Source organism: Ornithorhynchus anatinus, chromosome 1 (assembly GCF_004115215.2).
Source record: "Ornithorhynchus anatinus isolate Pmale09 chromosome 1, mOrnAna1.pri.v4, whole genome shotgun sequence".
Classification (NCBI taxonomy): Eukaryota; Metazoa; Chordata; class Mammalia; order Monotremata; family Ornithorhynchidae; genus Ornithorhynchus; species Ornithorhynchus anatinus.
In genome coordinates this window covers 73250734-73278422 of record NC_041728.1, presented here as the reverse complement: position 1 = coordinate 73278422, position 27689 = coordinate 73250734, and the positions used below count along the sequence as shown (strand labels likewise).

Sequence of the window (27689 nt, the reverse complement as noted above, 5' to 3'; positions counted from 1 at the left end):
TCTCTCAATTGTCTATGATAGGCATCACATCTGCTAATTCTATTGTACTTTGTTCTTGGCAGATACAGAGTAGCCCAACTTTATTTCACCTCCCAAAATGCCCAGCTCATTTCCAGGAAGACACAAGCAGGATCTGGCTGGTTGAGTGAATGTACATGATAGTGATATCCAGGATCTACTACTTCCTCTTCATCCGTGGACCCCATGCTAATCCAGGCCCTGGTTGTATTCTATCTGTTTGCATTGGCCTCCTCACTAGTGTCCCTGCCTCCAGCTCTCAAGTCCTTATTTCAATAGGTTAAAGTATTATTTATTAAACATTTCTCTTTGGTGGTTATCCACTCCTCTCCACATTGAGCCAAAACTCCTGACAACTGGGTTTAAGGCATGCCATCACCTCTCTCCCTTTCATTTGAGAAGCATGGACCAGGAAGTCAGAACTTCATGGGTTCTAATCCCGGCTCTGCCACTTGTCTGCTATGTGATCTTGGGTAAGTCACTTAGCATCTCTGCACCTCAGTTATCTCATCTGAAAAATGGGAACTGAGACCGTGAGCTTCATGTGGGACAGGGACTGTGTCCAACCTGATTTACCTGACACATAGTAAGTGCTTAGCAAAACCAGAAATATTATTTTTCTTATGCACTTACTTTTCCCATAGCACCCCAGTTAACCCTTTTAAGATAAACTACTCACTGTACCTTCTTCCCTTCTCTCCCATTTTCTACCAGTAGCTCAAGCCCTCTTTCCTCCATATAGGAGCTCTCTTCTGCCTTTCCAGGCTCTACCCAATCCTTAAGACCCTTCTGAAATCTTATCTCCTCTCTGAGGCCTTCCTCTTAATTATTTTCTCCTCCCTTTCTTCCTGACAGGTTATATTTGGTTAATTAAAACTTTACAACAATTTCACCAGCTATTCTACTGTGTACTCTGAACCACCTGTAGCCCTTCTGTATATATTGCTTTAGAGATGCAGCATTGCCTAATGGATAGAGCATGGGCTTAGGAGTCAAAAAACCTGGGTTCTAATCCTGGCTCCACCACTTGTCTGCTTAGTGACCTTGGGCAAATCACTTAACTTCTCTGTGCCTCAGCTGCCTCATCTGAAAAATGGAGATTAAAACTGTGAGCTCCATATGGGACAAGAACTGTGTCCAACTTGATTTGTTTGTATCTACACCAGTACTTAGAACAGTGCAAGCTCTGTTCACACTGGTCACACATAGTAAGTGCTTAACAAATACCATTATTATTTCTATACCCTCTAGACTATAAGCTCCCTCTAGACTGTGGGCCCTCTCAGGATCGACCTGGAGAGTTTCCAGTACTCTACCGGTCTCAGCTGTAGGAGGGAGAGTCAAGCAGAGGTATACCCATTCCATTCCTAGATTGGGCAGCGACTAGCGAAGGCAATCTGGGACAAGTCAAAACTCACCTGTTTGGGCAACAATAGCATTGGATAGAGTCGAGGATGGAGAATCAAGTTTACTGCATGGAAGAAGGAAGTGGTAAACCACTTCAATATTTTTACCAAGAAAACTCTGTGGACACACTACCAGAGTGATTGCAGATGGAGAGTGAGGTGTTCTAGGAGATATGTGTCCATGGAGTCGCTATGGGTCAGAAAAGACTCAACAGCATAAGACAAGAAAAGACTGTGAGCAAAGAGCATGTCTACTAAGTCAGTTGTATTGTACTCTCCCCAGTGCTTAGTACAGTGTTCTATACAAACCAATGCCCCTCCCAATCTTCTGTTCTGACAGGCTGGTTCCTGGTAGGGCAGTGGATGCAATGAGCAAGTAGGTGGACATGGTGTAGCACACTGTGAAATATACACATAATAATTGTAATTATGGTATTTGTTAAGTGCTTACTATATTCACATCTACTAATTCACATCACACTCTACTAAGCTCTGAAAGACAAGTTATGCTCAAAGTGACCACAACATAGTGTCTCTGCTGAACTGTAGTCTCATACACCAGCAGACCATTTCCAGGGTAATCAGTGCAGTCTATACTGGCCCAGTCCACCAGGCACTGCATCCATATTCTTTAGAGAAAATGTGAAATCAATAATGTTCAGACTAACCCAACTTGTAACCAGGAAAATGGCCAAATTTGCCTGCTTCTGAGTTTGATCATTAGCCTGAACCCACATTGGAGCTCAGGGGGTTGTAAAACCTGAATCCAGAATCACAGTGAATATCACTTGAAGCTGGAATGACTTCTCTTTTCAGGTGTATATCCTGTGACATTTGGAAGCTTCTCATAGCTTTGACTCCAAACAGGTAAAACTTCCATGGCTTGTGCTGAACTCTGTTCTGAGTTTTGTGGTTGGTTTGAAGCTCTAAGGTAAACACCAAGTCAAAGAGTGTGAAACTTGATGAACCCAAGTTTTAGAAGGTTCATGGGTAAACTTTGTCACGTAAAACCACAAAGTCCTTCATGACTGGAATTGTGATGTGACCCATTTCAATAAAATGTCAGAGGCCTACCTAGGTGATTTCTTTAATAAATCTGGCATTTGGTATCAGTACATGCACTATAGTGGATCCCCAGAAGACTCCATCACAATACATTAGTAATTCATTATTCATAATTGCAGTAAAGCACCAGATGGAGAGGTTGTCTAGTGGAAAGAATGTTGGTATGGAAGTCAGCAGACCTGGGCCTTAGCCTCAGCTCTATACCAATCTAGCAGTGTAACTTCAGTAAAATCTCTTTCCTTCTTTGCTTCTCCAGTTTTCTAATAGAGATAAGGTAAATGATAATAATAACAATAATAATAATTGTGGTATTTGTTAAGCGCTTACTATGTGTACTAAGCACTGGGTTGGATACAAGTAAATTGGGTTGGACACAGTCTCTGTCCCACATGGAGCTCACAGTCTTAATCTGTGTTTTACAGATGAGGTGACTAAGGCACAGAGAAATGAAGTGACTTGCCCAAGGTCACATTGCAGACCGACAGAACTGGGATTAGAACCCAGGTCCTTCCAATCCCACACCTGTGCTCTATCCACTGGGCCACACTGCTGAGAAGCAGCATTGACTAGTGGATAGAGCAGGGCCCTATGATTGCCTTGTATATAGTACAGTGTTTGGTACAGTGCCTGGCATATAGCACTTAACAAATACCATTGAAAAACAAAAAGATATTACCATCTATCCCATGCCTTGACCTGTATTCTGCAAAGTATCACAGCACTCTCGGAAGACATGGCTAACTGTGGCAGAGCTAGAGGGAGACTTGGTGGATGTCTTCCCCATCACTAGTTGAATAAAGTAGGGCTATAATCTCTTTTAGTTGTTTTTCATATCTATTTGTTACAGCCATGCAGGAGAATGAAACAAGAAAGCTGATTTTTATGCTGATCCTCTCAGAAACTCTCAGAAAATGAGGTACAGTGAGAAGGTTAGCATTAGAGGAGCAAAGTGTGTGTGCTAGTTCAAAATCAGCAAAGTGCACAGGATTGACAATTCATTTTCAGACGACTGAAGCAGTTTATTAGACTACTCAGGGAAGAACTCAACTCTCAAGTCCAGAGATAGTTATTGCCTATCCAGAGCTGAATGCTGTAATTGAATTATGCTATTTGGGCAGTATGCTGTACAAGAATAGATAAAAAAATATAATGCAAAGCAAGAGGGCTGGAATGTCCTGTGGGAAGCTGACAGACAGTATAGTGCTCATATAGCAACAAGATGAAGACCAACCTAAAAGTTTGTAGCAAACAAGTTTCGATGTCATTGTGGGGATGGGACTTAATAGAGCTGCCACATCCTACTTTCAGATAAATTTTTATCAATTTGACCCAAAGAGTCTCCAAAACATTTAATACGAGATAAAAAATGAGGCCCTGGAATGCTAAAATTACACCAACATCAAAGCAGTTATTTAGCAAAGCTATTAACATTTATTGGTCAATCAATGATATTTATTGAGCACTTTCTTGTGAGCACAGCCCTGTACTAAGCACTCAGGAGAGTAGAATAAAATAGAATTGAAAGGGCACAATCTCTGCCCTCAAGAAGCTTAACATGCATTAAGTGCTGATCTAAACAATTCTCACGTCATCATACACTGATTAATGATGAGAGACAGGAGAATAGATGACAACAGGACTGTTTAAATGGGAAAGGCATAAACACGGAAGAAAGAAAAGAATATCTTTACTGGTTTAGGATGATAAATGAAGAGATTGTGTGTCATGCATTAGTCTTACCAGCTACACCCACACCCACACCCACACACAAAAAAAATTTCAGAATCAGTCTCTCCAAAGCCTGATATATGCAAACACACATAGATACATACATATAAACTTCATCCCAGAAACTAGTGAGGAAAGAAGGAGAGTGTACTAGTTAGTACTGGTTTACTAACTAGTGGGGTGAGGTTTCTGAATTTACCAGTGTTTGATGAAGGTGAGGGTAAGACAAAAGTCTCATTGAGCAAGTGGGGTAGAGAGTCTGAGGTTTTAAGCAAAGATAAAGTTTGTATTGGTCAAAAATATACATTTTAAGCCAGCACTATACATGACAAATATACCTAATAAAGGAACATTTGGTGTGTATTAATCATTTTGACTTTAATACTATTAATTTCTATAGTACAATTACAAATGACTAGAAAAATAACGCTTTTAGTCTTAAATAAGTTGACTCTCCTTACCCATTTCGCAAATTGCTCTCCCACTTCTCCTTTAGAGAGCATAAGGAATGTCTAAAATTACAATGGAATTGGGGGAAAATGCAGAGCGTTGAGATCTAAATGTCTTGAAGCAAAAGGTGAGCCTCAGGTCTGGCTGTCCCAACCAGCTATTTGAGCCTTAAGGTGGGAACCCCACAAGTGATTGAGCAAGAGCACATGGTCATAGGATCCAGATCGTAAGTGAAAAGGAAGAGGTAGGATGACAATTGTAGTAGTTATTCAAAACTCCATTCTGTGGTAGGCAGAGTGATAGAGAGAATACTTAGAGTGACTACTCAAGCTGGTTGAAAAGGGACCGCTGAATGTTTGTATGATCTAGAATATCCACCAAGAACTACAAACTAGTTGATGATGGACTCTTCCATCAGGAATTATGGAAGAGACCTGGACCTGACATTTCATGTCTAATTTGTATGAATGTATGAAGTATATTGTTTGTGGTTTGCATAGTGGCCTTCCCAGGCTAAACTCTTTATTTCCCCATCCGTACTCCCTCTGCATCGTCTATGCACTAGACTGTTTAATCCTGAAAAAAACCCACCACAGCCCATGCAGTACTCATGTAAAATATTCTTATACTCTAAGTAGCGTGGCTCAGTGACAAGAGCCCGGGCTTTGGAGTCAGAGGTCATGGGTTCGAATCCTGTTCTGCCACTTGTCAGCTATGTGACTGTGGGCAAGTCGCTTAACTTCTCTGGGCCTCAGTTCCCTTATCTGTGAAATGGGGATGAAGACTGTGAGCCCCACGTGGGGCAACCTGATTACCCTGTATCTCCTCCAGCGCTTAGAACAGTGCTCAGCACATAGTAAGCGCTTAACAAATACCAACATTATTATTTCCCCTATCTCTAATCTATTTTAGTGTCTGTCTCCCACTCTAGACTGCAAGTTGCTTCTGGGCAGGGATCACATCTAACTACTCTGTTATATTGCACTTTCCCTAGTACTTAGTACAGTGCTCTGTACACAGTGAGTGATTAATAAATACCACTGATTAATTGAACTTCATACAGTGAGTGTTCAATAAATACCACTCATGGTAAACATAGTGCCTCTCACACCCTCCCATCCCTCTCAATCTCATTTCTGCTTGGGCCCAGAGTGTAATGAGCAAGGAAGAGAGCAGAGGTTTAAGACACTGAGAACTGTATGGAAAGGACTTTTTATTAATAGGACTCATTTTCAGTCAAATGTACCACAGCCAACTGCTAATGTTGCATCATGGATCCATGACCCAGCAGGCAGTTGGCTTGGAAGCCACTGCTGTCTTCATCTTCAGCCATTTTGGGGGATTCCTGCTGGGCCTGTCCAATTTGCTCAACGCTGTAGGTAGTTTTTAAATCAGAATCATTCTTCACCATTGATGGCATAGCCCCAGTGGACATTTTCCTACTTGCAGAATTTCCTCGTACCTCATCTCGCTTCTCTCCTACTACAACCCAGACTACACACTTTGTGCCTCTAATGCTAGCCTTCTCACTGTGCCTTGATCTCATCTATCTTGCTGCCAACCCCATGCCCACATCCTGCCTCTGACCTGGAATACCCTCCTTCTTCAATTCCCACAGAAAATTTATCTCCCCCCTTCAAAGCCTTAGTGAAGCCACATCTCTTGGAAGAGGCCTTCCCTGACTAAGCTCCCCCTTTTCTCTTCTCCCACATCCTTCTACATCACCATGACTAGTTCCCTTTGTTCTTCCCCCTCACCCAGCCTTTATGTACATATGTATTTATGTACATATCTGTAATTTTTTTCATATTAACATCTGTTTCCCCCCTCCAGACTGTAAGCTCGTTATGGTCAGGGAATGCATCTTATTGTTGAATTGTACACTCCCAAGTGTTTAGTACAGTATTCTGCACACACTAAGCATTCAATAAATGTTTGAATGAATGAACGAATGAATGAACAAGTACTATAATCCAGGCATCCATATTTCTGGAGCTACACCCCTTTCTCTGGGCCCACTGTAGAACTAAATATAAATTAGATATTTTATATGGAATATATACAGATTGAAAACAAAGCTACTTTCATTATGATTGTTTTCAAGGGATGAATTAATAAAAATTTCTTCATGGAGAATTAGGAAGAAAATGGAAAATGACGGAAATATAGACCAAACTTAAAGGGTGACTATACTCTGGGGAGAGAACATAAAACCTGAAATATTTGAGGTTTTACTATCTTTAGAAGAGAGCACTCTATCTATTAAGATATTATTATTAGAACCTATATAAAATATGTAATCAGGATTTTTTCCAGCTCAAACTATTAGTCCAAAAAAAAAACAACCAAAAACCCAACAACTGCAACCATTTGTTGATCTTTTCTGCATCAACTCTTGTACATGATATTCCTAAAACAGTATATTCTAATGCCTGTGTTTGGGACAGAATTTTATGATACTAGCCTGTGTTTTTCAAATACCAAAAATGGACTCAGTGAAACTGTAATAAGGCTATAACATAAGGTTCCTGTTTACTGTAATTCACCCTTTTACTCTAATTCACCCTGGATTTTCCTTCCAAGGGGAAAAGTACAATCTTTATTCCATGATGGTTAAATTTAGAGGGCCTGTTACTCTTTGTTCACAGCATCCAAATTGGCATTTAGATCACAAAGCTGGAACTATTTGCTAACTGGCACACCCTACTCCTTAGGTGTTCACATTTGAAGACCGGATTCTAGGAAAAATTAACAGCACTTAACAGGAGAAAAAATAATGTAGTTCCCTGTTTGATACTTGGCAACAGTCTTAATCATTAATCATTTAATCATTGAGCTTTTTCACTCCAGCTTTATCTAGAGACCTAATTCAGCCAAAACCAGCAAGCCAGATACACATACTGGCCTATAAAAGTCAATTCTTAACATCCTCTGGAGTGCAGAAACAAACAAAAAAAAATGTTTCAAAACTAATCCCACTTTTCTCTATAGTGGGATCCTGCATGAAGCTCTAAAAGTGTAAATCATATTTCAGAACTTTGTGTTCATCTTCAGCACAAAAATTAGGGGGTGTTTGGCTCAGCTTCTACTGTGAGATATATTTCAGACTTGGAGATTTATTTTTATATAGCCACTAAAATATCTTGTGGTATTTCATAAAATCTTTCCATTATCTTCATGGTTTTTGAGAGTGTTCTGACCATGTTATTTTTGCACACAAAAAATTTGAGATTATCTATAAAATTATAACCAAAAGTAGTAAACCTGGGGATCTAACTAGTTTGGATGTTTTTTTAGGTGAAGAGCTATTAAAGGGGGTAATAGCCTTTTGATGTCTGTCTTTTCACGGTAGCACAATAGCTAATTCCTGTGGCCTCTGACCTTTTTGTGTCCTGTAACAGGGTATTTGCATTAATCTGCTCCTTATCTGTCACCCACCACATTTGATATTTCCAGCCCCTGCTTTCAATTATCAGTCATTAGAGACAGCACTGAGTCATTTTGGGAGAAAACTTGCAAGACCTTTGACCTGCTTTTGTCAGATAACTACAAATATTCACTGTAGATAAACTATCATTTCATTGTACTGAAGATGTAAACGAGTGTACTTTGTAGTGTATCAACTTACTATAACCTCTATCACCTTGAGGTGGTTAAAAATGGACTGGTTTACTTTACTGCTGGTGTGGAAGAATTCATGAGGTCAACAGTGAAATTTAGTGAGATTAGAATAGTTGACCTCTATCTGCTATGTGATCTGTAAGACCAACAGATTTTTCCACTTAAGAAAATAAAACAACTGAACATTTCTATTTCCTTAGGAAGACTGCTTCAATACTTGTGATGGAATGGTTTTCCAAAGTTCCTGTCAAGTCTTATATTTGATTTTTGTTCAATAATTCACCAAGAATGCTAACATTCTAGAATCTTCATAAGAACTATTCATTTTAAAAATCATCTTTTAGAAGTCACTGTAAGGGTTCTGAAGAAATCAAGTTAAATCCTCACAGCATGTACATACTAGGAACTTGCATTAAGCCAGTTTGATAGGAAATGCATTGGGACTTGAAAGTGTTTGAGATAACATGACATACTCTAATTTTTTATTTCACTTGTGGAAAAGGAGATCCCAAATTTCTGGCTAACACAACAAGACTGGAATATTTACTGCACTCTCCTTCTTTGACATTTCACCTGAAAGACAATGTAGGTGATTAAGGACCAGGTAAAACTTGGAAAGGACTTTTTAAATAATGATGATGGTAAGCTTGTTGTGGGTGGGGAATATGACTGTTGTTGCATCATACTCTGTTAAATGCTTAGTTCAGTGCACACAGTAAGTGCTCAATAAATACAATTGCATGATTGAATGACTGATTAATAACAACATTTGTTCAACACTTTCTATATTTTAAGCTCTGTCCCATGGGCTAGAATAGGTACAAGATAATCAAGTTGGACTCATTTCCTGTCCCACATGGGGCTCACAAACTAAGTAGGAAGGAGGGAAAACAAGTATTGAATCCCCATATTACAGAGGAAAAAACTGAGGTATACAGGAGTTAAGTGATTTGCCCAAGGTCACACAGCAGTCAAGTGGCAAATAGAACATTGCACTTTTATAGCAGACTCTATACGTAGTCAAGTGGAATGCTAAGCATGGATGAAATGAATATTTCTGGAAAAATGCACACTAATCCTGTTTTTTTTTTTTAAACAGCATTTATTAAGCACTTACTATGTACCAGACATTGTACTAACATTAGGGTAGATAGATATGAGGTAATGGGGTTGTACTCAGTCTATTTCCCACAGAGGGTCACATTTTGAATCCCCATTTTACAGTAACTGAGGCACAGAGAATTTAAGTGACTTTCCCAAGGCCACACAGCAGACAAGTGGGATTCCAGAATTGGAACCCAAGTCCTTTGACTCCCAGGCCTGTGCTTTCTACTAGGCCACGCTGCTTCTCTATGAATCCTTTCTCATGAGCTTTGACATCAGGCTAACAGTTAAGCTGAAATTAGACATTTCTAGCTCCTCACCTTGTCTTCCTTCTCTAGGGTCCCATGGCTGCAGAAAACTCCTGGGCCTACCAGTAACAACTAAGGAAGATCAGATCTTAAAGGAAAACCATCTGCCTGCTTGATCTTAAATGAGTATTTTTCCATCTTCTGGAGTTCAATTGTTATGAAAAATATGAGTAGAAAATCCTCCCTGGGCAGTATTTGGATAATGAGGCAAATTTTATTAGGAACATTAAGAAATGTAGGGATGTTGCAAATTATTTTTAGCTAGAGGTTAGATTTGTTTGATGCAGATGTTGGCTAATTTTTTTCTTCTGTGCCATGATCTCACATTTATTTGGAAATTACACTATGATGGGTGGCTGCATTAATTAACTAATATATAATATATAATAATTAATTAATTAACAATATATATATTGTATTCAATATCTGGAATTTGTTTCTAAATAGAGTTTTTCAGAGGTTTAGAAATGTTACTATTATATGTTAACATAATCAAATAATGTTCACGAAATGCTTGTCTAGTTAGCCTCTGTCTTTAATGTTTAATAATTATGGTATTTCTTAAATGCTTAATCTCTATATCAAAGATTGAGGTAGACATAAAACGATTAGACTGTAAGCCCATTGATTAGACTGTAAGCCCGTCAAAGGACAGGGACTGTCTCTATCTGTTACCGATTTGTACATTCCAAGCACTTAGTACAGTGCTCTGCACATATTCATTCATTCAATAGTATTTATTGAGCGCTTACTATGTGCAGAGCACTGTACTAAGAGCTTGGGATGAACAAGTCGGCAACAGATAGAAACAGTCCCTGCCGTTTGACGGGCTTACAGTCTAATCGGGGGAGACGGACAGACAAGAACAATGGCAATAAACAGCGTCAAGGGGAAGAACATCTCGTAAAAACAATGGCAACTAAATAGAATCAAGGCGATGTACAATTCATTAACAAAATAAATAGGGTAACGAAAATATATACAGTTGAGCGGACGAGTACAGTGCTGTGGGGATGGGAAGGGAGAGGTGGAGGAGCAGAGGGAAAGGGGGAAAATGAGGCTTTAGCTGCGGAGAGGTAAAGGGGGGATGGCAGAGGGAGTAGAGGGGGAAGAGGAGCTCAGTCTGGGAACGCCTCTTGGAGGAGGTGATTTTTAAGTAGGATTTTGAAGAGGGAAAGAGAATCAGTTTGGCGGAGGTGAGGAGGGAGGGCATTCCAGGACCGCGGGAGGACGTGACCCAGGGGTCGACGGCGGGATAGGCGAGACCGAAGGACGGTGAGGAGGTGGGCGGCAGAGGAGCGGAGCGTGTGGGGTGGGTGGTAGAAAGAGAGAAGGGAGGAGAGGTAGGAAGGGACAAGGTGATGGAGAGCCTTGAAGCCTAGAGTGAGGAGTTTTTGTTTGGAGCAGAGGTCGATAGGCAACCACTGCAGTTGTTTAAGAAGGGAGTGACATGCCCAGATCGTTTCTGCAGGAAGATAAGCCGGGCAGCGGAGTGAAGAATAGACCGGAGCGGGGCAAGAGAGGAGGAAGGGAGATCAGAGAGAAGGCTGACACAGTAGTCTAGCTGGGATATAACGAGAGCCTGTAACAGTAAGGTAGCCGTTTGGGTGGAGAGGAAAGGGCGGATCTTGGCGATATTGTAGAGGTGAAACCGGCAGGTCTTGGTAACGGATAGGATGTGTGGGGTGAACGAGAGGGACGAGTCAAGGATGACACCGAGATTGCGGGCCTGCGGGACGGGAAGGATGGTCGTGCCATCCACGGTGATAGAGAAGTCTGGGAGAGGACCGGGTTTGGGAGGGAAGATGAGGAGCTCAGTCTTGCTCATGTTGAGTTTTAGGTGGCGGGCCGACATCCAGGTGGAGACGTCCTGGAGGCAGGAGGAGTTGCGAGCCTGAAGGGAGGGGGAGAGGACGGGGCGGAGATGTAGATCTGCGTGTCATCTGCGTAGAGATGGTAGTCAAAGCCGTGAGAGCGAATGAGTTCACCGAGGGAGTGAGTGTAAATGGAGAACAGAAGAGGGCCAAGAACTGACCCTTGAGGAACTCCAACAGTTAAAGGATGGGAGGGGGAGGAGGCTCCAGCGAAGGAGACCGAGAATGATCGGCCAGAGAGGTAAGAGGAGAACCAGGAGAGGACAGAGTCCGTGAAGCCAAGGTGAGATAAGGTATGGAGGAGGAGGGGATGGTCGACAGTGTCAAAGGCAGCAGAGAGGTCAAGGAGGATTAGAATGGAGTAGGAGCCATTGGATTTGGCAAGAAGGAGGTCATGGGTGACCTTAGAGAGAGCAGTCTCGGTAGAGTGGAGGGGACGGAAGCCAGATTGGAGGGGGTCTAGGAGAGAATGGGAGTTAAGGAATTCTAGGCATCGATTGTAGATGACTCGTTCTAGGATTTTGGAAAGGAAGGGTAGTAGGGAGATAGGACGATAACTGGAGGGGGAAGTGGAGTCAAGAGCGGGTTTTTTTTAGGATGGGGGAGATGTGGGCATGTTTGAAGGCAGAGGGGAAGGAGCCCTTGGAGATTGAGTGGTTAAAAATAGAAGTTAAGGAAGGTAGGAGGGCAGGGGCGATGGTTTTAAGAAGGTGAGAGGGAATGGGGTCCGAGGCGCAGGTGGAGGGGGTGGCACTTGCGAGGAGGGAGGAGATCTCCTCTGAAGATACTGCAGGGAAGGATGGGAAAGTAGGGGAGGGGGTTGGTGGGGGGGAGGGGAGAGGCGGAGGGGTGACTTTGGGGAGCTCAGACCTGATCGTGTTGATTTTCGTGAGGAAATAGGTGGCCAGATCACTGGGGGTGAGAGATGGGGGAGGGGGAGGAACAGGGCGCCTAAGGAGAGAGTTAAAGGTCCGGAACAATCGGCGGGGGTGACGGGCATGGGTGTCAATGAGGGAGGAGAAGAAGCTTTGCCTGGCGGAGGAGAGGGCAGAGTTGAGGCAGGAAAGGATAAATTTGAAGTGTGTGAGGTCGGCTTGGTGCTTGGACTTTCGCCAGCAGCGCTCAGCAGCTCGAGCTTAGGAGCGTAGGAGGCGGACGGAGGAGGTGATCCAGGGCTGTGGGTTAGTGGAGCGAGAGCGGCGGAGGGAAAGGGGGCGAGAGAGTCGAGATGAGTAGAGAGGGTGGAGTTGAGAGCGGAGACCTGATCGTCGAGAGTGGGAAGAGAGGACAGGGCGGCAAGGTGAGGAGAGATGCTATTGGAAAGACGGATGGGATCGAGAGAGCGGAGGTCTCTGTGGGGCAGTAGCGAAGATCTGCAGGGGGAGGGAGTGTGAGAGATGAGGCAGGTGAGAAGGTTATGGTCCGAGAGAGGGATTTCAGAGTTGGTGAGTGAGGAGATAGTGCAGCGGTAGGAGATGACAAGATCGAGGGTGTGACCGAGTCGGTGAGTGGGCGCGGTATGGTGGAGGAGGAGGTCGGCAGAGTCGAGGAGGGATAGCAGGCGGGCGGCAGAGGAGTCATCGGGTACATCCGTATGGATGTTGAAGTCTCCAAGGATCAGAGTGGGCAGAGAGAAGGAGAGAAGGAAGGTGAGAAAGGGGTCAAGGTGGTTGAAGAAGTCGGAGGTGGGACCGGGAGCGCGGTAGATGACGGCGACAAGTAACTGGAGTGGGTGGTAGAGGCGAATGATATGGGCTTCGAAGGAGCGGAAGGAGAGGGAGGGGGGAGGAGGGATAGTGCGGAAGCGGCAACAGGGCGAGAGGAGGAAGCTGACGCCTCCTCCCTTACCGGTGAGTCTGGGGGAGTGGGAGAAGGAGAGGCCTCCGCTGGCACATAGTAAGCGCTCAATAAATACTATTGAATGAATACAACCTGTGTGAGTCAGAGGGTCTGGGTTCTAATCCTGGGTCTGCCACTTGTCTGCTGTGTGACCTTGGGGAATCATTTAACTTCTCTCTGTCTCAATTACCTCATCTGTAAAATGAGGATTATGATTGTGAGCTCCAAGTGGGACAGGGATTGTGTACAACATGATTATCTTGTATCTCTACCCCACCACTTAATACAGTGTCTGGCACATAATAGGCACTTAAAATGCTACAATTATTATTAATTTTCCAACATTCTTTTAATTAAATAATCAAAACACTCTGTTCTACCAAAGGCTCACAGTCTAAAAGGGAGGCAGAGCAGGAATCTTATCCCCATTTTACAGGTGAGGGAATTTGAGGCACAGGGAGACTCAGAGTTTCATCCAAGATCACAGACAAGGACAGAGGCAGATTTGGGCTTAGAATCCAGATCCCCAGAAGCAGGCCTTTCCTACTAGGCCATGCACTGTCTCTAGGCATGTGAATAACAAAGTAACAGATTTCCACATTTTGCAAGTAACAAAGTCTATTAAAAATATTATATATATATATATATAGATATATATATATAGATAGATAGATATATTCCAATGGAAAGAGTATTGGACTGGGAATGAGCTCCCTCTAGACTGTGAGCTTGTTGCGGGCAGAAATCTGTTTGTTTGCTGTTATATCCTTCTCTCCCAAGTGCCTAATACAGTGCTTTGCGCATAGTTAGGAGTCAATAAATATGATTGAATGAATGAATGAATGAATGAATCAAGAGGTTTGCATTTTCAAAAATGTTTAGTACATTGCTCTGCAGACAGTAAGCACTCAATAAACACTATTAATTGATGGATTAATCTCAGTTTTGCCATAAACCTGCTGCACTACCTTCTGTTAATCACTTCTCTGCCTCGTATCCCAGTTTCTTCATCTGCAAAACAGAGATAAAAATTCCTGACTCCCCTTAACTCTTATGGAGGGTGTGAGGACAACTTGAGATAAGTAATGTAAAAGATGCCTTGAAAAACTCAAGTGTTATGCAAATGCAAGGTATTACTGTGATTTTGTAAGAAGGAGCTTTGCCTTGAGGATAAAAGCACTGGTAATTTGGGGACTATGGCCCTTTTACTATTCTCCCTGGGGGAGGCATTATCCTGCATGAAGTACCTAGAGCTGAATGACCTGACTGTAGGAACGAAGCATAAACTATAAAGAACTTTTGTATAGTCGACTTTATCTTTCTCTGGGGAATAACCCTTAAATAATGCAGTGGAGTGATAGGGTGCGGGTGCCCATATAGCACCTTGTGTTGGATTCTTTGAAATCTAACACAAACAAGTAATAATTCTTTGAGTAATCTTTTAATGATTTGTGCACTCAGCAACACAGTATGATGTGTAGTCTTTCAGCAGAAGGCTTAAAGTATCAGTTTGGTAAGAGAGTGCATTGTGGTTACTGATGGTATTTGTGATGTCCAAGTTCTTGTGTGGGAGATTGACAAACTGCACATGAATGTAATTCCTTACAAATTCTAGTTAAAGAGCAAGATAGCAAAAACCAATGGTCAGTCTGTCACTAATTAATCCTAATTTTGAAATACTTTATACATGAATGTGTTGAGCATGCCATTTCTATACATTTCCACTAAAAGAAGGTCTGTCAGTGCTTTTTATCCTGATGAAAAATAGGAACCACATTACCAATCAGCACCCCCACTATATTCTATCTCCATAATAAAAGGCTTTACTGAATATTTCCTTTAAAAAGAGGTTTAATCTTTGTAACTGGCAATTTAAGAGTTGGTGTCAATGCCCCAATATAGACTCTTCTGTTTCTTTTCACTGTCATCCCACTTATCTCTAAATGTGAAACACTCAGTGCATATTCCTCCCTCTTTTCTGCTTTGAAATTTCCATTTACTTTTTCAAAAAATTAGATCTCAAATCCAATCCAATGAACTGTCCACTGAGCAGAACTCTAATATTAATTTTTTTCTCTTATAGAATTATAATTGAAATTACTTTGAAAGTTTAGAACAACTGTTTATAAAGGGACTCACAAAAATATTAGGATAATTCCTATCTATTTATGAATTAGTATATTTCAGAAAAAAATTCAGCAACTTCTTCACAAGAGTACAAAATCACGGCAGCATATTTTCACCTTGATATATCATCATTTTTTAAATTATCTGTTTGTTATCAGTGACATTTACTGAGTGCTTACTGTATGCAAAGCACTGCACTAGCACTTGAGAGAGTACAATGCAACAGAATTAGCAAGCACATTCCTTGCCCACAAGGAGTGTGTGGTCAAGAGGGGGAGAAAGGCATTAATATAAATAAATAATTTATGATATGTCGTTTAAAGCTATGTATTTTAAAGCTATGTATATAAATGCTGTGTTTTGAGGGTGTGGAAAGAAAATGCCCATAAGTCACAGATCCAAATGCAATCTAGGAATGCAGTATTTATCCATGGAATGGGACTACTGAATGTAAAAATCAGTGGGCTGAAGTATGGCTTAGCACTGGATGGTAAGAAGTGGGGCTGGCTGGGCCATCTGTAGGGAAGGAGGGGTTCCCATGCACTCTGGAATGCACGACATTTAGCTGCCAGCTCCACATTGTGGAAATCTTGGAGGCTAGTCCATTTTGGGCCTGGGGTTCTGTCATCCATCTCCCAGGGACGGCTTTGGGAATCGGTACGGAGAGAGTGAGAGGCTGAGTTTCTACAAATTTTATTCTGTGGGGTGAATTGAACTTCCCTTTCTGGTAACATATGATTAATCATGTTGGCGCTTCTCTATCAGGAGAAAGATACTTATGTGTTACTCATGTGTGGTGAATACCTAGTTCCCACTCAGGAATGCTTCCCACTCAGGAGGAATTCATTTATACCTTTTTGCATATGGTGAGCAGTGAGTTCCCATCCACTCAGGAGGATTACATTTATATGTTACACACACTTGGGACACTCATGGAGGCACCCTACCCTCCATCCCCATGAGCATTCAGTGGGACACGCACTTAACCCATGGCTTCTCATTTGGTGTAGGCAGAACAGGCATCCTATGCTCTGGACAAAGGTGGCACGCAGCCCGGTGCCGAGAAGGTCAGACACCACAGGTATTTATTACCTGTGTACCCAGACCATTCCAGCTTCCCATCTCTGCTTGTCCAAACTCTGCTCTCCCTGCTTTCTTCATACCTCATTTGAATGCCATGGGGGCAAGGGACTCCTTCTGTATTCCTGCCTGGGTTGTTAATCTAAGTTTTGGTTGCAGGGTTGGTGTCCTGTCCATTCTGTCAAGTTCCTCTTCGATGGCTCAGGCAGTCATGAGGTAGGAAATGGTGGGTACTCCAGTTCACCTTGGGACAGGTTCTCATTGGAAGCAGCTCTGGGCAGTGACTGTCAGAGTCCTGGGGCTGAGGCAGGAAACTCTTGTCCAGAATGGAGCAGTCTGGGAAGGCAGAGGCAGCCAACAGCCTTTCTCAGCCCATGGACAAGAACTCCTAGCCAGTAGAAGCTTTGACCCTAGTCTGAGCAGTTTGCTGACCTGGTGAGCACAGTGCTGCCTCACTTTCAGAGGAGGAGGAGGAAGAGGCTCTGTAGCCCCATCTCTGTAGCCACAGCCCTCTGTGGCCCCATGAGAACTCTGACTTGGCCAGGGTTTCTCCCTCAGCTTCAGCAGAACTTCATCGCCCAGCATAAACTTTTGGGCACTGGTGACAGATGAAAGGGTGTGAGGCAAAAAAGTAGAGGCTCCAGGTGGCTTCCCACAGCTACAGCCTACTCACTAGTATGTGTTCTCTTTTGGACTGAGGCTTAAGATGGATGTTCTTCTTCCCCTTGTATCCTTATCTACATTCTCCTTCTCTAAGGAGAAGTAACCATTTTCCCAAGAAAGTGGAGCTATGTCTGTTAGACCTTTTTATGTCTCCCTGAGTACCACCTCAAGATTCATCATTAAATGTAATTGGAATATGGTTATCTTTATTTTTCAAATATGGCTCTTGATTTCTGTTACCCCATGAAAAGAGAATACAATAGTCTACAAATTTAATTTAGAGTAGCTAAATAAGGCAGTCCCTCTCAGGATTGCACTTGGAGAGTTTTTAGTACTCTACTAGTCTCAGCTACAGGAGGGAAAGTCAAGCAGAGGCCTACCCATTCCATTCATAGCTTGGGCAGTGGCTAGCGAGTGGAAGACAATCTGCTATAAGTCTAAACTCACCTGTACTGGACAGCAGTAGCATGGGAGAGAGTCAAGGGTGGAGATTCAAGTTTACTACTCAGAAGAAGGCAATGGTAAACCACTTCCAAATTTTAACCAAGAATTGTGATATTTGTTAAATGCTTACTCTGCCAGGCACCGTACTAAGCGCTGGAAAATATGTGGATACACTACCAGAATGATGGCAGATGGAAAATGGTACATTCTGGGAGAGATGTGTCCAGAGAGTTGCTATGGGACTGAGTAGACCCTGTAGCATAAGATTAGACAAATAAGGCAGAGTTTCCCTCTGTTAGAGGCCTTATAATTCACTTGGACAGTATTTTCTTTCAGTATTTCTACTGGTCATATTTTGTTATCTTTTCAACAAAGCACTGAAGCCATTATCCTGTTTACTGTACAGGGTTTCCTGAAGGAAGATTTAAGGTAGCATTTGATCGCAAGGGGGAAGCGTTTCCGGGGAAAGAACAGGACATTGGGAACCAGGAAACATAGGTTCTAGTTCTGACTCCAGCATTTTCTTGCTACATGACCTTTGGCAAGTCTCTTAACTTCTCTGTGCCTCAGTTTCCTCATCTTCAAAATGAGAATAAAATACCTGTTCTCCCACTTACTTAAACAGTGAATAGGGATTGAGTTTTATTATAATCCCCTGTGAGATTGAGTCTTAACATAAACTTGTCTCTTTAAATTGTAAACTCATTGAGGGCAGGAAACTTGTCTACCAATTCTGCTATATTAGTATAGCAAGAATTTAGTATAGTGCTGTGCACTCATTAAGCATTCAATAAATATAATTGATTGATACATACAAAGAAGAGCAGGCAATGGATCAGCAAACTGAAAGCCAAGGAGAAAATGGTCAATATCTGTGGAAGGGAGCAAGGCTGACTAATTCCTAGAGGTGGAATTGTCTGGTTCCTAAACCAGCAGCAAGGAAATTAACTGGGGGAGTGGTCTTTGATGGAAAGATTATGGACAGTGTCCAGCCACACACTCTGCTAACCCAAAGAACACGTGGCATAATAGAAAGAGGACAGGTCTGGGGAACAGAGGACCTGGATTCTAACTGTGGTTCCCCTATTTGCCTAATGTGTGACCTTGACAAATGACTTGAATCTCTGTGCCTCAGTTCCCTCATCTGTAAAATGAGGCGAAAATGCTTCCATTTAGACTGTGGGCTCCTTGTGGCACAAGGACTGTGTCCAGCTTCAGCATACAGTGGAAGTTTGACAAATTCCATAGTTATTATTATTATCATCATTAAATGGATGTGGGCAATTTCAGGGATTACACAGCAAATGAAGGGATTTGAGATACAAAGTAGATCTGATCCCATTCACCCATTAGATGTTCCTATTGTCAGGGAAAATCAGTGAGTATAACAAATCCATGTCCATGAGCTCTTCTGCCCTGAAGCAGCATGGTTTACAAAATATTTTTGTCCCTCCTAAAGGCCTCCTCTGAGGTCTTCCAGGAGAGTTTGATGGCGGGGAGGGCTGTAACCTGGTGGATTAGAAGGCAGAAGGCAAATCCAGGCAGCAGGAAGATTGTGTGGAATGGGTCAAAGGCAGAAGAGTCGAGAGCAAGACAAAAGTATAAGCTTGGAAGGCGTGCCTAACGGGTCCCAATTCATATTGTGCAAAGTCATACTTGCAGAAGACAAAAGTAGAGCATTATGAATTAGGTAGTCTGGCCTAGAAAATGAAGCTTTGTACCTGGTGTCCAGAGGCTGGGTCTAGCAATAAACTTGGGTTTACCATTTGGCTGCCTGTTCATGAGAGAGGGGTGCAATTCTTGTCACTGGCCTGGTCCCCAACAGGGTTGTGGAGATTACTTTAAAAAGTATTTTAAGCTTCATTAGGATAACAAGGCTAAGTAAATCTAACTCATTCCCTGACTCTTTCCAAAATACTGTCTGGAATTTATTTAGGTAATTATTATCCAAGTCGGTGGGATTTAGGCATTTGACATCCTGGTCGAGACTACAATGCAACTTTCTTCTGGGGAGTATGGTTAATATAAATTTTATGAAAGTCTTTGAAAATTTACCCCTAAGGGTTTAGGTTAAATGGTCTGGATTAGAAAACTGAAAATTTCAAATAATGGATGAAATTCTAGCTTTCCACTTTATTACACTAACATTTCACAGGAGGATTCCAAACAGTAGATGGCTTTACACAATATGGATTCAATACTCCTCTGAATGATGCAGGTGCACATGTTAAAATGATCCAAAACACTCATTGCTCAGCTGCTATGTTCCCTGAATGCATTTTTGAAGAGTTACAATTGGAAATGAATTGTAAACATGGTATAACATCACCCTGAAAATTTACTGGAAGTTTCTGCAATTGCTTGGAAATTTGAACTTAGTACATGCATTTTTCATGTATTATTTGATAATAATAATTCCACTTGGATAAAGTTCATACAGTCCAATTGATTCTCTCACTTATATCCAAATTAACCTATGGAAATTGATTAATTGGTCATGATCAATCAGCAGAAATTTCTGGTTTCCATGTCTTATAATGATTCTAGATTTGCTACTGATTTAAAAAGCTCAATGACTTAATCAGTTAATGATTTAATAGTATTTGTTGAACTACTACTAAGTGTTAAGTACTGTACTAAGTGCTTGTGAGAATAAAGGAAGCGAAACATATCATATTTACTTGCATAGTGGCCCACTCAGATTTGGTAAGAGGAAATTTTTGTCCCAAATAACTGTAGCTTAAATGATATTGGTTCACTCCAGGAGAAGGTCAGACTGTGGTAACACAGCAGAGAGGATTTGTGTCTGAAGATAGGAGGTTTCTTCATTTAAAGTCATACAGCAGGGAGGGCATAGGGGAAAAAAGGTGGGTGGCTAATTCATTGAATGCCTATAGTATGTGACATTTGAAAGAGCACAAAAGAAGTAAGAGATGCCCAGGTGCCCATTAAACCTTCTCTTTCCTTCTACCCCTTTTTTTTCTGCTGCCCCCATTGCTAGTCTTAGTGCTTATGTAAAAATCCCATCTCTATTTTGATGTTACAAAAATTATTCAAAAGTAGACATTATGAGAGTGAATGTGATATATATCCTACCCTCAAGCAGCTTACATCCTAAAGGATGTTATTTGGAGAACAAGCATGGTTAAGTATACTAAATAACGTGAAAAGTTCAATTCTAATTCTGTTCATGGCACTCACTTTGTGGTAGATCCAGGCCAATGTATTCACCTCACTATTGCTTTATATTATCATTTGTAAATTAAGACCAAGTTCACCTACTTTACATGATTTTGGGTTAAATTAAACCTTTTTAAAAGTACTGGAGTGTCTATATATGTCTATATGTAAGCGAAATGCTAATGAAAAGAGATTTTTTTCTTTCTTTCTGTCAAGATTTATGGCGTAGCAAGAAGGGCAATATATTTTACCCTGCCTCTAAAATCACAACATAGTTGTTCAGCCACAACTTACAATCCTTTAGTTCATACATTACTCTCAATTTTTCAGAAGCTGACTCTATTTTGAAGATTCTGTAGCATGCTGATTATTCAAATGAATTTGTGGATGTGGTTTTCAGAGAGTTTACAGTTTGGCTTGCCAAACAAAATGGACTTTGGTTATCTCAAATTAGCCCTTCTGCAGTTGTGTTTGGTTATCTGAGCTTTCTTTTGGGTTAACTGAACTAAGCCCCCTTTGGAAAACTGATCATTCGGAAAGCAGACATTTGGATAATAGGCTTCTCCTGAAATCCCCATGGATATCTAGTTTCTCCTTTTTCTCACCCTGTTGCCTGCCTCTGGCTTCTTCATGGTCCATTAGCATCTCCACTGGAGAGTAGGCAGGAGAATGAAGGAAGTGAAACTCAAATCTATCTGTTTTGGGACTTACTAGGAACTCTTGTAAAAGTTTCATAAAGAAAAAGAGATTTAAACCATAGTTTAAAATCACAGTTTGGAATTATTTGTTAACTCCTTTGTCAATGCAATCTCTGTCCCCCGGTTTTTTCTGGTTTGTTGAAGCTTAAATGAACCTGGGACAGAATATATGTAACTAACTTCATTGAATTATTATAGATGAATGCTGTATATAAGAGACGAGACATTGTTTACTGAAAATTCACTGTGCATATAGTAGTCAAGAAATGCTATTTTCTCTAATACAGCTAACATTCGGCTGCTGCACGATACATCTTTAAAGTAATCTACCCACCAGTTATTCCAATTAACATTTCTATTACAAGTTATATTAAAAACAACCTCAAGTTGCAAGTAGAAAAGGAAGGAGTTTTCTCAAAATTGGTGAGCTTTCTTACAAAGTTAGCTTTCTTTCATGGAAGAAAACGAAACTGTATTTCAATATAAACAGAAGATAGTTGACTGAATAAGGCACATGAGAGGACATGATTTCATTTGCAGGACTAGAGATTGAATATTTTTTTCATCTTATGTTTCTATAGACAAGATGATAGTTTTGACATCAGAAAAACCCATGAATTTGTGTATCCATGTAAAGCATTTTCAGGGCTTTTTTAAATTGGTAAAATTTCATTTGTCTAATGTGTTATTTTGGGATTTTACCTCAGGTTAAATTTTGTTTCTCAACTTATCTATCCATTTACTCTTAACTACACCACCAGGCTTACCTGTGGCTCCTTAATCCATCTAACAAATATATGATTTTAATCTAGTCTGAGAGTCTCCTGACCCTTTCAGTTTTCTAATCACTTTACAAAGTTGACCTTTTTTCTAAAAAAAAAAAAAAAATGCTTTTTTTGATATTCTTTCCATTCTGGATTTTGGAATATGTATAAAACCACTTTTTTCTTTCCTTTTGAACTGAAGACTTGGCTTATAGAATTTCCCTAACTGGAAGCAAGTCCAGCTTTGTGGTTTCAGTATTTGCGCAGTTTTGTGTCATTCTGATTATTTATTTTTAAAGCTGAAGAATTTACCATTAATTATTGAATGCGTATATTTCTATATTTGTTTTTCCAGTTGAAAGGGACAAGGACTTTTCTCACCAGCGAAGGCACTTCAAAGAGTTTCGATTTGACTTGACTCAAATCCCTCATGGAGAAGCAGTGACTGCAGCTGAGTTCCGGATATACAAAGACCGAAGCAGTAATCGATTTGAAAATGAAACCATCAAAATTAGCATTTATCAAATCATCAAGGAATACCCAAATAGGTACACTTTGCATAGTACATTTCAAATCACTTTGGAAACTATAGAAAGTTGATTTGATATTCCTTAGATTTGTAGTAAGAAAGTGTAAATTAAACATTTCAGCCAGCAGGCATTTTCATCGTTGGCTATCATGGTGAGGTTAAAGAACTACATTTTAAGATTGAATGATAACTGGATAGGTTTTAAATCCACAAGGATCTAAATTTGTCATTGAATGACTTTGAGATATTCGAATATGGGGGCCTGCAAATAAAATTCATAGTGAAAGTTTTAACAATTAAAGGGATATATATTAAATCACAAATTTCATTTTCCTTCCAGAAAGCTGGAGTTTTATATTTTTCATTGTATTTTGACAGTAGAATTAAATGATGCCTTTGTTTTGCCATCATTGTACAGGATTGACTGGCGTGCATATTCTTAATAATTATAATAATTCTCATATTTGTTAAGTGCTTACTATGTGCCAGGCACTGTGTTAAATGCTGGGATGGATACAAGCAAATCAGATTGGACACTGTCCCTGTCCCACATGGGGCTCACAGTCTCAATCTCCACTTTACATGAGGTAGCTGAAGCACAGAGAAGTGAAGTAACTTGCCCATGGTCTCAGAACAGATAAATGGTGGAGCTGGATTAGAACCCATGACCTCTGATTCCCATGCCCGTGCTCTGGTGAGAATACATTTCAGGCTTTATACTGAAAGTTTGTCAATTCACTGAGCACTTACTCTACAGAGCACTATGCTAAGCACCTGGGAAAGTATGATATAGTTAGGAGAAACCACCTTTGGCCTTAAAGTGCTTTGAGTTAGAGACACAAAAATCAATTATAGACAGGGAGAAACAACAAAGCTTAGCTATGTATAGACATGTTTGTAAATGCTGAACGTGGGGAGAGGCGAGATGGGTACCAAGTGCTTAGGTAGTACAGATTCAAATGTGTACGTGTCAGGAGAAGTGTGGAAATGAAAGTAGGGGATAGGGAGATAGGGATGGAAGGGGAGAGATTAATCAGGAAATTGCTCTTGGAGAAAATGAGGAGAGAAGTGGGCTGCTGGATGTAAAGAGGGAGAAATTTCCATTGGGAGGGAGAGTGTAAGCAAGAGTTTGATGATGAAAGAGAAGAGAGTGAGGCACAGTGAGTAGACTAGTGTTAGAGGCATGGAGTGTGTGAGTAGGGTACCAGTAGGCAAGGAGCAAGGAAAAATCTAGGGAAAAGAGCTTATTGTGTGCCTTAAAGCTGAGGGTGAAGAGTTTTTGCTTGATGAGGAGAGCAGTGGGCAACTGTTGGAAGATTTTGAGAATTGGGAAGGTATGGGCAAAATTAGTTTTTAATCCAGAGGTAGCATTAAGGTGAAATTTCAATTGTACTGGCTTATTTATACTCTGCATCATGGCATAGTAGATAGATCATGGACCTGGGAGTCAGGAGATCACGGGTTCTAATCCCATTCCACCACTTGTCTGCTTGTGACATTGGACAAGACACTTCAATTTGTGCCTCAGTTACCTCATCTGTAAAATAGAGATTGAGACTGTGGGATCCCTGTGGGACATAGACTGTGTCCAACTAGATTTGCTAGTATAATAATAATAATAATAATGGTGGTATTTGTTAAGTGCTTATTATGTGCAAAGCACTGTTCTAAGTGGTGGGTGGATACAAGCTGATCAGGATGTTTCACATGGGGCCCACAGTTTTAATCCCCATTTTACAGATGAGGTAACTGAGGCACAGAGAAGTTAAGTGACTTGCCCAAAGTCACACAGCTGGCAAGTGGCGGAGCCAGGATTAGAATCCATGACCTCTGACTCCCAAGCCCAATCTCTTTCCACTGAGCTATGCTGCCACCCCAGCGCTTAGTACAGACCCTGGCACATAGTAAGCGCTTAACAAATACCAGAATTATTATTATACTCTGTACCAATAAAGTAACCAAAAGATTTTCCTTTCTTTCATGATAGCTTATTGGGCCAAGGTGTTAAACTGAACTGTTTTACCTCTTTCCATTTTCTTTATCTTTTATAGAAGATATATTGTCCATTTGGATCACTTCATTCACAGCAAAATCATGAAAGAAAAACCCCAAATATTTATGTTCTGGTGAAGGGTTTGGTTATGAGAATCAAAATGGGACAATTGTGATCTATCACTATTCAGCATTCATAAATCTCTAAAACAATTTCAAAAGTTTAAAATTACAGACTAAGAGCCCATGCATCTAACAACAGTAATAGGAATGGATAGTTGGAAAGATCTTGATTTGTAATATTTACTAGGGGTCCAGAATGAGCTCACAAATTATTATCACTAAGTAATATTCCCTCACTTTAATGTACCTATCCCTCTAACGTATGTTTAAGTTATATAAGTTATGTTTAAATTATAATTAAGCAACAGTGATAGAGTAAAAGCATAATAGTAACTATATTATTCTTATTGAGTTCCAACTATGAGTTCAGCCCAAAAGTAGAAATAGTAGTAATTGTATATATTTAGTGCTTACTGTGTAAAGAACACTTGACTAAGCACTGGAAAAGAGTAACAGGTGGGAAGTAGACACAGACCCTTGAGGGTCTCACAGTCTAGACATGATCCTTGATCTTCAGGAGATTGCAGACTAATGGGGTAGATGGTAAGCATAATTGGACAAGTATACTATAGTTATAAGGATACAATTAAATAATTAACAAATAGATATTTCAACTTCTTGAGTGTAAGGCCATTGACAGGATGATATGGATAGAAGATAATCCATATAACCCCAGCTCCTCACTTGTCTGAAGTGTAACCTAGGGCAAATAACTTAACTCCTCTGTGACTCAGTTACCTCATCTGTAAAATTAGGATTAAGACAGTGAGCACCTTGTGGGACAATGACTGTGACCAATCTGATTAGCTTGTATCTATTCCGGTGCTTACTATAGTGCTTGGCACATAGTTAATGCTTAACAAATACAACAAAAAAAGATAAAGGGATCAAATCAAAGAATGCATCATGGAGGAGCTCACTTTTTAGAGAGTTTGAAATTCACGGAGCGTGGTTTGATGAAACTGAATGGGAAGGATGTTTCAGGGTACTGCACGTGAACTGGAGGTCGTAGAGTCAAAAGAGGAGGTAAATTTGCAAGGAAGGCATTCATTTAGTTGTTCAATCGTATTTACTGAGTGCTTGCTATCTGTAAAGCACTGTACTAAGCGTTTGGGAGAATACAATGCAACAATAAACAGTCATATTCCCTCCCCACAATGAGTTTATAGTTCAAACGGGGGAGACAGACATCAATGCAAATAAATGAAATTACACAAATGAATATAAGTGCTGTGGGGCTGGGAGTGGGGAAGAGCAAAAGGAGAAAGGGTGATGCAGAAGGGAGTAGGAGGTGAGGAAAAGTAGGGCTTAGGATGGGAAGGCCTCTTGGAGGAGATGTGCCTTCAGTATATGTACAATCATTATTATTATGGTATTTGACAAGCACTTAATACGTGTGAAGCACTGTTATACGTGCTGTGTTATCAGCTTGGACACAGTCCCTGTCCCACATGGGGCTCATTGTCTTAATTTCCATTTTACAGATGAGGTAAGTGAGGCACTTATAAGTTAGGAGACTTGTCCAAAGTTACGCAGCAGACCAGTGTTGGAGCCAGGTTTAAAATCTAGGTCCTCCTAACACAACCACTCAATAGGCCCTCAGGTATGTACTGGGATATAGAGGGGGAAGAGAACAGAATGATAGATTCGGCAAAGCATTCTTAACCAGTTACCCCACTTTTGCCTCAAAATAATGCCTCATCCTCATCTCAAAGACTCACTGGCATGGGTGTTGGAGCATGGCTTATTGGCAAGAGCGTGGGCTTTGGAGTCAGAGGTCATGTGTTCTAATCCTGGCTCTGGCATTGGTCTGCTGTGTGACCTTGGGCAAGTTACTTCACTTCTCTTTGCCTCAGTTACCTCATCAGTAAAATAGGGATTGAGACTATGAGCCCCATGTGGGACTGTGTCCAACCTGATTGCTTTGTATCAACTCCAGTGCTTAGAACAGTGCTTGGCACATAGTAAGTGCCTAACAAATACCATCATTATATTATAATTATTGGAGGGATTTGAATGGTCCTAAGATTTAGTAGTCCAGAACACCGGCTGGCTTAATTATTTTTCCATTAACTCTCTTCTCAACCCTCTGCAATGACTGTTAATTATAATAATAATAATAATTGTGGGTATTTGTTAAACACTTTCTGTTAAATGCAGGGAAGATACATATGGGGTCACAGTCAGAACAGGTACTGAATCCCTATTTTACAGGTGAGGTAACTGAGGCACGGAAAAGTGAAGTGATTTGCCTAAAGTAACACAGCAGGCTAGGGGCGGAGCCGGGATTAGAACCCAGGTCCTCTGCCAGTCCTGTGTCTTTCTTTCACTCCACTGAATGCCTCCCACAATGTCACTGATGACTTCCTTATACTCAAAGACAAAGGACTTTACCCTGTCTTGGTCTTCCTCTATCTCTCTGTTCCTTTTTTTTTAAATGGTATTTGTTGAGCACTTGCTATGTGCAATGCATTGTACTAAGTATTGGTGTCGATACAAGCTAATTCATTCATTCTTTCAATAATATTTATTGAGCGCTTACTATGTGCAGAGCACTGTACTAAGCGCTTGGAATGTACAAATCGGTAACAGATAGAGACAGTCCCTGCCCTTTGATGGGCTTACAGTCTAATCGGGGGAGACGGACAGACAAGAACAATAGCAATCAGGTTGGAC

General features: G+C 41.0%; 1 protein-coding gene and 1 non-coding gene across 3 annotated transcripts in view; both read left to right on the top strand.

Annotated features, from left to right (window-relative positions):
* The window catches only part of BMP5 (bone morphogenetic protein 5), a 159096-nt gene that overhangs the window by 43186 nt on the left and 88221 nt on the right, over window positions 1–27689 (top strand). For both annotated transcript variants that reach the window (XM_029063718.2, XM_029063643.2), the window contains exon 2: window positions 22725–22917. In XM_029063718.2, coding sequence (XP_028919551.1) covers window positions 22725–22917 — 193 coding nt within the window. The remainder of the gene's footprint in view (window positions 1–22724; window positions 22918–27689) is intronic.
* LOC114816975 lies at window positions 17583–17720 on the top strand. Its single transcript, XR_003764794.1, has one exon. It is a non-coding gene; the product is annotated as a small nucleolar RNA SNORA7 (small nucleolar RNA).